At 45.2% G+C, this 10,000-nt stretch overlaps 1 protein-coding gene across 1 annotated transcript in view; it reads left to right on the plus strand.

The window, feature by feature from the left end:
* The window catches only part of LOC121843472 (protein diaphanous homolog 3-like), a gene marked incomplete at its 5' end in the record, with an annotated part of 38,283 nt that overhangs the window by 21,832 nt on the left and 6,451 nt on the right, over nt 1–10,000 (plus strand). The window contains 3 exons of the mRNA XM_042313067.1: nt 418–462; nt 606–679; nt 5,253–5,369. Of these exons, the coding sequence (XP_042169001.1) occupies nt 418–462; nt 606–679; nt 5,253–5,369 (236 nt within the window). The remainder of the gene's footprint in view (nt 1–417; nt 463–605; nt 680–5,252; nt 5,370–10,000) is intronic.

Raw genomic sequence — 10,000 nt, forward strand, 5'->3', positions numbered from 1 at the left:
CTCCTCCTCCTCTCTATTCCTCACCTCATCCCTCCCTCTCTCTTCCTCTCTCTTCCCCTTCTGCCCCCCCCCCTCCTCCTCCTCTCTATTCCTCACCTCATCCCTCCCTCCCTCTCTCTCTTCCCCTTCTGCCCCCCTCCTCCTCCTCTCTATTCCTCACCTCATCCATCCCTCCCTCTCTCTCTTCCCCTTCTGCCCCCCCTCCTCCTCCTATTCCTCTCATTCCTCCCTCATCCATCCCTCCCTCCTCTCTCTTCCCCTTCCCCCCCCCCCCTCCTCCTCCTCTCTATTCCTCCCTTCCTCATCCCTCCTCTCTCTCTTTCCCCTTCTCTCCCCCCTCCTCCTCTCTCTTCCCCTTCTGCCCCCTCCTCCTCCTCTCTATTCCTCACCTCATCCCTTCCTCTCTCTTTCCTGCAGCATCTGACAACGATCAGGAACGATGCCCTGGACATTCAGCTCAAGGTGAATGAATTGAATGTTATTGTTAAACCAATATCTACAGACAGAAAGTAACAGTTGAAGACGTGGATGTAGAAACGGGGGTTTAAAAGCCGTCTCGTATTCGATGTGCGTTTCTATGTATCTACGTGTCTGTTTCCCAATAGGTGTTTGAGGAGCACAAGGAAGAGGATCTGATGGAGCTCAGTCACCGTCTGGAGGACATCAAGAGTGAACTGGAATATCCTCATCTACTGTACACACACACACACGCGCACACACACACACACACACACACACACACACACACACAGACGCGCGCACAGACGCACGCACAGACGCGCACAGACACGCACAGACGCGCACAGACACGCGCACAGACACGCGCACAGACACGCGCACACACGCGCACAGACACGCGCACAGACACGCGCACAGACACGCGCACAGCACACACGCACGCACACACGCACACACACACGCACAGACACAGACACACACACACACAGACACACAGACACACACACACACACACACAGTCTTTAACATACTGCACTGTGTTGTTGATCCCACGTTGCCTCTCCTCCTTCAGTCTCTCATCCATTATACATTCAGGTACTAGAGCTGATACTGTTCACCCTCTTATGGAAGGTACTCTGACATTAATACAGGGCCAAGAGAGAGTACTAATACAATATAGAGATAGTACCTACCCCTCATACAATAGAGATAGTACCTACCCCTCATACAATAGAGATAGTACCTACCCCTCATACAATAGAGATAGTACCTACCCCTCATACAATAGAGATAGTACCTACCCCTCATACAATATAGATAGTACCTACCCCTCATACAGTAGAGATAGTACCTACCCCTCATACAATAGAGATAGTACCTACCCCTCATACAATATAGATAGTACCTACCCCTCATACAATATAGATAGTACCTACCCCTCATACAGTAGAGATAGTACCTACCCCTCATACAGTAGAGAGAGATAGTACCTACCCCTCATACAATATAGATAGTACCCTCCCCTCATACAACCCTCATACAATAGAGATAGTACCTACCCCTCATACAATAGAGAGAGTACCTACCCCTCATACAATAGATAGTACCTACCCCTCATACAGTAGAGATAGTACCTACCCCTCATACAATAGAGATAGTACCTACCCCTCATACAATAGAGATAGTACCTACCCCTCATACAATAGAGATAGTACCTACCCCTCATACAGTAGAGATAGTACCTACCCCTCATACAATAGAGATAGTACCTACCCCTCATACAGTAGAGATAGTACCTACCCCTCATACAATAGAGATAGTACCTACCCCTCATACAGTAGAGATAGTACCTACCCCTCATACAGTAGAGATAGTACCTACCCCTCATACAATAGAGATAGTACCTACCCCTCATACAATACAGAGAGTACCTACCCCTCATACAATAGATAGTACCTACCCCTCATACAGTAGAGATAGTACCTACCCCTCATACAATAGAGATAGTACCTGCCCATGCATCTCAATACCAAGAGATAGTACCTGCCCTCATACTCTAGATAGTACCTACCCCTCATACAATAGAGATAGTGCCTACCCTCATACAATAGAGATAGTACCTACCCCTCATACAATAGAGATAGTACCTACCCCTCATACAATAGAAGTACCTACCCTCATACAGTAGAGTACCTACCCCTCATACAATAGAGAGTACCTACCCCTCATACAATAGAGAGTACCTACCCCTCATACAATAGCTGTTCTCCTCGTTCATCTCTACAATACCATATCTCTATAGTCTCTACAATACCATATCTCTATAGTCTCTACAATACCATATCTCTATAGTCTCTACAATACCATATCTCTATAGTCTCTACAATACCATATCTCTATAGTCTATAGTCTCTACAATACCATATCTCTATAATCTCTACAATACCATATCTCTATAATCTCTACAATACCATACATCTATAGTCTCTACAATACCAAATCTCTATAGTCTCTACAATACCAAATCTCTATAGTCTCTACAATACCATATCTCTACAATACTAAATCTCTAGTCTCCACAATACCATATCTCTATAATCCTATAATACCATATCTCTATAGTCTCTACAATACCATATCTCTATATCTCTACAATACCACATCTCTATAGTCTCTACAATACCATATCTCTACAATACCATATCTCTATAGTCTCTACAATACCATATCTCTATAGTCTCTACAATACCATATCTCTATAGTCTCTACAATACCAAATCTCTATAGTCTCTACAATACCATATCTCTACAATACCATATCTCTATAGTCTCTACAATACCATATCTCTATAGTCTCTACAATACCATATCTCTATAGTCTCTACAATATCTCAAATCTCTATAGTCTCTACAATACCATATCTCTATAGTCTCTACAATACCATATCTCTATAATCTCTACAATACCATATCTCTATAGTCTCTACAATACCATATCTCTATAGTCTCTACAATACCATATCTCTATAATCTCTACAATACCATATCTCTATAGTCTCACAATACCATATCTCTATAATCTCTACAATACCAAATCTCTATAGTCTCTACAATACCATATCTCTACAATACCATAACTCTATAGTCTCCACTCTATAGTCTCTACAATACCACATCTCTATAGTCTCTACAATACCACATCTCTATAGTCTCTACAATACCACATCTCTATAGTCTCTACAATACCAAATCTCTATAGTCTCTACAATACCAATACCATATCTCTATAGTCTCTACAATACCATATCTCTACAATACCATATCTCTATAGTCTCTACAATACCATATCTCTATAATCTCTACAATACCATATCTCTATAGTCTCTACAATACCCATATCTCTATAATCTCTACAATACCATATCTCTATAGTCTCTACAATACCATATCTCTATACCATATCTATAGTCTCCACAATACCATATCTCTATAATCTCTACAATACCAAATCTCTATAGTCTCTACAATACCCATATCTCTACAATACCATAACTCTATAGTCTCCACAATACCATATCTCTATAGTCTCTACAATACCACATCTCTATAGTCTCTACAATACCATATCTCTATAGTCTCTACAATACCATATCTCTATAGTCTCTACAATACCAATCTCTATAGTCTCTACAATACCATATCTCTATAGTCTCTACAATACCATATCTCTACAATACCATATCTCTATAGTCTCTACAATACCATATCTCTACAATACCATATCTCTATAGTCTCTACAATACCATATCTCTACAATACCAAATCTCTATAGTCTCTACAATACCATATCTCTATAGTCTCTACAATACCATATCTCTACAATACCATATCTCTATAGTCTCTACTCTATATCTCTACAATACCATATCTCTATAGTCTCTACAATACCATATCTCTATAGTCTCTACAATACCAAATCTCTATAGTCTCTACAATACCATATCTCTTAGTCTCTAGTCTCTACAATACCATATCTCTATAGTCTCTACAATACCATATCTCTATAATCTCTACAATACCATATCTCTATAGTCTCTACAATACCATATCTCAATAATCTTTATAATACCATATCTCTACAATACCATATCTCTATAATCTCTACAATACATATCTCTACAATACCATATCTCTATAGTCTCTACAATACCAAATCTCTATAATCTCTACAATACCATATCTCTATAGTCTCTACAATACCATATCTCTATAGTCTCTACAATACCATATCTCTATAATCTCTACAATACCATATCTCTATAGTCTCTACAATACCATATCTCTATAGTCTCTACAATACCATATCTCTATAGTCTCTACAATACCATATCTCTACAATACCATATCTCTATAGTCTCTACAATACCATATCTCTATAGTCTCTACAATACCATATCTCTACAATACCATATCTCTATAGTCTCTACAATACCATATCTCTATAGTCTCTACAATACCATATCTCTATAGTCTCTCTACAATCTACTACCATATCTCTATAGTCTCTACAATACCATATCTCTATAGTCTCTACAATACCATATCTCTATAGTCTCTACAATACCATATCTCTATAGTCTCTACAATACCATATCTCTATAGTCTCTACAATACCATATCTCTATAGTCTCTACAATACCATATCTCTATAGTCTCTACAATACCATATCTCTATAGTCTCTACAATACCATATCTCTATAGTCTCTACAATACCATATCTCTATAGTCTCTACAATACCATATCTCTATAATCTCTACAATACCATATCTCTATAATCTCTACAATACCATATCTCTATAATACTCATATCTCTATATCTCTACAATACCATATCTCTATAGTCTCTACAATACCATATCTCTATAGTCTCTACAATACCATATCTCTATAGTCTCCACAATACCATATCTCTACAATATCTCTATAGTCTCTACATATCTCTATAGTCTCTACACAATACCATATCTCTACAATACCATATCTCTATAGTCTCTACAATACCAATATATATCTCTACAATACCAAATCTCTATAGTCTCTACAATACCATATCTCTATAATCTCTACAATACCATATCTCTATAATCTCTACAATACCATATCTATGTCCTCCTGTTTTCAGCCCACTCATGTAAATTCTGAATTAATTGAATGAATTCCCCAATGTAATTCCTTTAGTTTTCTTATAATGTATAATTACTGATGCGGAGGAGTCCTTAACCCTGTCTGTACTGATGTGGGAGATGTGTTCAACGTGGTTCAGAGTATGGTGAAGGACACCGGAGCAGAGGTCTACTTCCTCTCCATCCTACAACACCTAATGCTCATCCGGAACGACTACTTTGTCCGGTAAGATCTCTCCGCCTCTATCCGCACACACCTACATCCTCCTCCTCCTCTTCCTCCTCCTCCTCCTCCGCACACACCTACATCATCCTCCTCCTCCGCACACACCTACATCCTCCTCCTCCTCCGCACACACCTACATCCTCCTCCTCCTCCGCACACACCTACATCCTCACTCTCTCCTCTTCCTCATCCTCCTCCTCCTCCGCACACACCTACATCCTCCTCCTCCTCTTCATCCTCCTCCTCTTCCTCCTCCTCCTCCTCCTCTCCTTCTGCTTCTTCAGAAACTACTGTCTCGTCTGGTAACATGTTCCTTCATCCATAGATGTTCTGTAGATTATTAGTAAAATGTTCTGTAGATTATTACTGTCTGGGAAGATGTTCTGTAGATTATTACTGTCTGGGAAGATGTTCTGTAGATTATTACTGTCTGGTAAAATGTTCTGTAGATTATTACTGTCTGGGAAGATGTTCTGTAGATTATTACTGTCTGGGAAGATGTTCTGTAGATTATTACTGTCTGGGAAGATGTTCTGTAGATTATTACTGTCTGGGAAGATGTTCTGTAGATTATTACTGTCTGGGAAAATGTTCTGTAGATTATTACTGTCTGGGAAGATGTTCTGTAGATTATTACTGTCTGGGAAGATGTTCTGTAGATTATTACTGTCTGGGAAGATGTAAGGTACAAAGTGCCCCATGCCCACATCAAGAGAGACATGGAGAGGAAGGAGGAGAGAGGAGAGAGAGAGACAGAGAGACATGGAGAGGAAGGATGAGAGAGGAGAGAGAGACATGGAGAGGAGGAGGAGAGAGAGAGAGAGAGAGAGACAGAGACATGGAGAGGAAGGAGGAGAGAGGAGAGAGAGAGACAGAGACATGGAGAGGAAGGAGTGAGAGAGGAGAGAGAGAGACAGAGAGACATGGAGAGGAAGGAGGAGAGAGAGAGAGAGAGAGAGACATGGAGAGGAAGGAGTGAGAGAGAGAGAGACAGAGACATGGAGAGGAAGGAGTGAGAGAGGAGAGAGACAGAGACATGGAGAGGAAGGAGTGAGAGAGGAGAGAGAGAGACAGAGAGACATGGAGAGGAAGGAGTGAGGAGAGAGAGAGAGAGAGACATGGAGAGGAAGGACATGAGAGAGGAGGAGAGAGGAGAGAGAGAGACAGAGAGACATGGAGAGGAAGGAGTGAGAGAGGAGAGAGAGAGACATGGAGAGGTAGGAGTGAGAGAGGAGAGAAAGAGAGATAATAATCTACAACATGACATTGATAAATCTGTCTTTGAACCTCTTATGCATTTCATGAATGCATCATTCGAGGTGATTCAGAGAGAGATGTTTCCAACTGAATCACGTTACAGGACTAGTAACAGACCCGGTCTCTCTCCGCAGTGGAACGTTACAGGACTAGTAACAGACCCGGTCTCTCTCCTTAGAGGAACGTTACAGGACTAGTAACAGACCCGGTCTCTCCGCAGTGGGGACGTTACAGGACTAGTAACAGACCCGGTCTCTCTCCTTAGAGGAACGTTACAGGACTAGTAACAGACCCGGTCTCTCTCCTTAGAGGAACGTTACAGGACTAGTAACAGACCCGGTCTCTCTCCGCAGCAGGAACGTTACAGGACTAGTAACAGACCCGGTCTCTCTCCACAGTGGAACGTTACAGGACTAGTAACAGACCCGGTCTCTCTCCGCAGCAGGAACGTTACAGGACTAGTAACAGACCCGGTCTCTCCACAGTGGAACGTTACAGGACTAGTAACAGACCCGGTCTCTCTCCGCAGTGGAACGTTACAGGACTAGTAACAGACCCGGTCTCTCTCCTCAGCAGGAACGTTACAGGACTAGTAACAGACCCGGTCTCTCTCCGCAGCAGGAACGTTACAGGACTAGTAACAGACCCGGTCTCTCTCCGCAGCGTTACAGGACTAGTAACAGACCCGGTCTCTCTCCTCAGCAGGAACGTTACAGGACTAGTAACAGACCCGGTCTCTCTCCTTAGAGGAACGTTACAGGACTAGTAACAGACCCGGTCTCCTTAGAGGAACGTTACAGGACTAGTAACAGACCCGGTCTCTCTCCTTAGAGGAACGTTACAGGACTAGTAACAGACCCGGTCTCTCTCCGCAGCAGGAACGTTACAGGACTAGTAACAGACCCGGTCTCTCTCTCCGCAGCGTTACAGGACTAGTAACAGACCCGGTCTCTCTCCGCAGTGGAACGTTACAGGACTAGTAACAGACCCGGTCTCTCTCCACAGTGGGACGTTACAGGACTAGTAACAGACCCGGTCTCTCTCCACAGTGGGACGTTACAGGACTAGTAACAGACCCGGTCTCTCTCCTCAGCAGGAACGTTACAGGACTAGTAACAGACCCGGTCTCTCTCCGCAGTGGAACGTTACAGGACTAGTAACAGACCCGGTCTCTCTCCGCAGTGGAACGTTACAGGACTAGTAACAGACCCGGTCTCTCTCCTCAGCAGGAACGTTACAGGACTAGTAACAGACCCGGTCTCTCTCCGCAGTGGAACGTTACAGGACTAGTAACAGACCCGGTCTCTCTCCGCAGTGGAACGTTACAGGACTAGTAACAGACCCGGTCTCTCTCCTCAGCAGGAACGTTACAGGACTAGTAACAGACCCGGTCTCTCTCCGCAGCAGGAACGTTACAGGACTAGTAACAGACCCGGTCTCTCTCCTCAGCAGGAACGTTACAGGACTAGTAACAGACCCGGTCTCTCTCCGCAGCAGGAACGTTACAGGACTAGAAACAGACCCGGTCTCTCTCCGCAGCGTTACAGGACTAGTAACAGACCCGGTCTCTCTCAAGCAGCGTTACAGGACTAGTAACAGACCCGGTCTCTCTCCGCAGCAGGAACGTTACAGGACTAGTAACAGACCCGGTCTCTCTCCGCAGCGTTACAGGACTAGTAACAGACCCGGTCTCTCTCCGCAGTGGAACGTTACAGGACTAGTAACAGACCCGGTCTCTCTCCGCAGCAGGAACGTTACAGGACTAGTAACAGACCCGGTCTCTCTCCTTAGAGGAACGTTACAGGACTAGTAACAGACCCGGTCTCTCTCCGCAGTGGAACGTTACATGACTAGAAACAGACCCGGTCTCTCCGCAGCGGGAAGCGGAACGCGGAATGACGCCTAGAAAGACATTTTAATCGTCGTTTTTAAAAAACATTTTTTTATTAAATTGCAATATAATACATTCCATATTCTTCAGATTAGAAAGTCATGTTTTGATCGGGTTTAACCAGTATCCAGCTGTGAGAGAGACTCTCATAAACAGCTCTTTAAAAAAAGAGAGAGAGATATTGAGAGATATATTGAGAGGGGAAGTTAAAATCAAAGTCTGCAGCTAACAGCACGAACAGCTTCTTCTTCTTCAGATGAGGAGGACAGAAGATGAAACAGTGAGCATTCTCTTTGTTGGCCCGATGTCATTGAGGGGTTTTTATAGAGGCGTGTAGAGGAGGAGAGCAGTGCTGTATTAACAGGCAGGAGGAGGAGATGGGGGGGAGGAGAGGAGATGAGGGAGGAGGAGGAGATGGGGGGGAGGAGGAGGAGATGAGGGAGGAGGAGATGAGGGGAGGAGATGAGGAGGAGATGAGGGGAGGAGGAGGAGATGGGGGGAGGAGGAGGAGATGGGGGGAGAAGGAGATGGGGGAGGAGGAGGAGATGGGGGGAGGAGGAGATGAGGGGAGGGGAGGAGATGGGGGAGGAGGAGATGAGGGCTGAGGAGGAGATGAGGGAGGAGGAGGAGATGGGGGAGGAGGAGGAGATGAGGGAGGAGGAGGAGATGGGGGGGAGGAGGAGGAGATGGGGGAGGAGGAGGAGATGAGGGAGGAGGAGGAGATGGGGGGGGAGGAGGAGGAGATGAGGGGATGAGGAGATGGGGGAGGAGGGGGAGGAGGAGGAGATGAGGGAGGAGGAGGAGATGAGGGAGGAGGAGGAGATGGGGGGGGAGGAGGAGGAGATGAGGGAGGAGGAGGAGATGGAGGGAGGAGGAGGAGATGGGGGGGAGGAGGAGGAGATGAGGGGATGAGGAGATGGGGGAGGGGGAGGAGGATGAGATGGGGAGGAGGAGGAGGAGATGAGGGGAGGAGGAGGAGATGGGGGGGGAGGATGAGGAGATGAGGGGATGAGGAGATGGGGGAGGGGGAGGAGGATGAGATGGGGGAGGAGGAGATGGGAGGGGGAAGCAGAGATGGGAGGAGGAAGTGGATGGAGGGAGGAGGAGGAGCAGATGGGAGGAGGAGGAGCAGATGGGAGGAGGAGGAGCAGATGTGGGGAGGAGGAAGAGATGGGAGGAGGAGCAGATAGGAGGAAGAAGAGATGGGAGGAGGAGGAGGAAGAGATGGAGATGGGGGGAGGAGGGAGGAGAAGGAAGAGATGGAAGGAGGAGAAAGAGATGGGAGGAGGAGATTTTAAATAACATTCTCCTTGTTAGTCTCTGCTTCTGTCTTTATTTGACATTTTCAGCCTCTGATACAATGAGGTTTTTGTCTACCTCCCTCCCTCCCCTCTCTACCCCCTCCCTCCTCTCTCTACCCCCTCTCTACCCCCCCTCCCTCCCTCTCTAGCCCCCTCTCTACCCCCTCCCTCCCCTCTCTACC

The sequence above is a fragment of the Oncorhynchus tshawytscha genome, unplaced genomic scaffold (genome assembly GCF_018296145.1).
Source record: "Oncorhynchus tshawytscha isolate Ot180627B unplaced genomic scaffold, Otsh_v2.0 Un_contig_15942_pilon_pilon, whole genome shotgun sequence".
Lineage (NCBI taxonomy): Eukaryota > Metazoa > Chordata > Actinopteri > Salmoniformes > Salmonidae > Oncorhynchus > Oncorhynchus tshawytscha.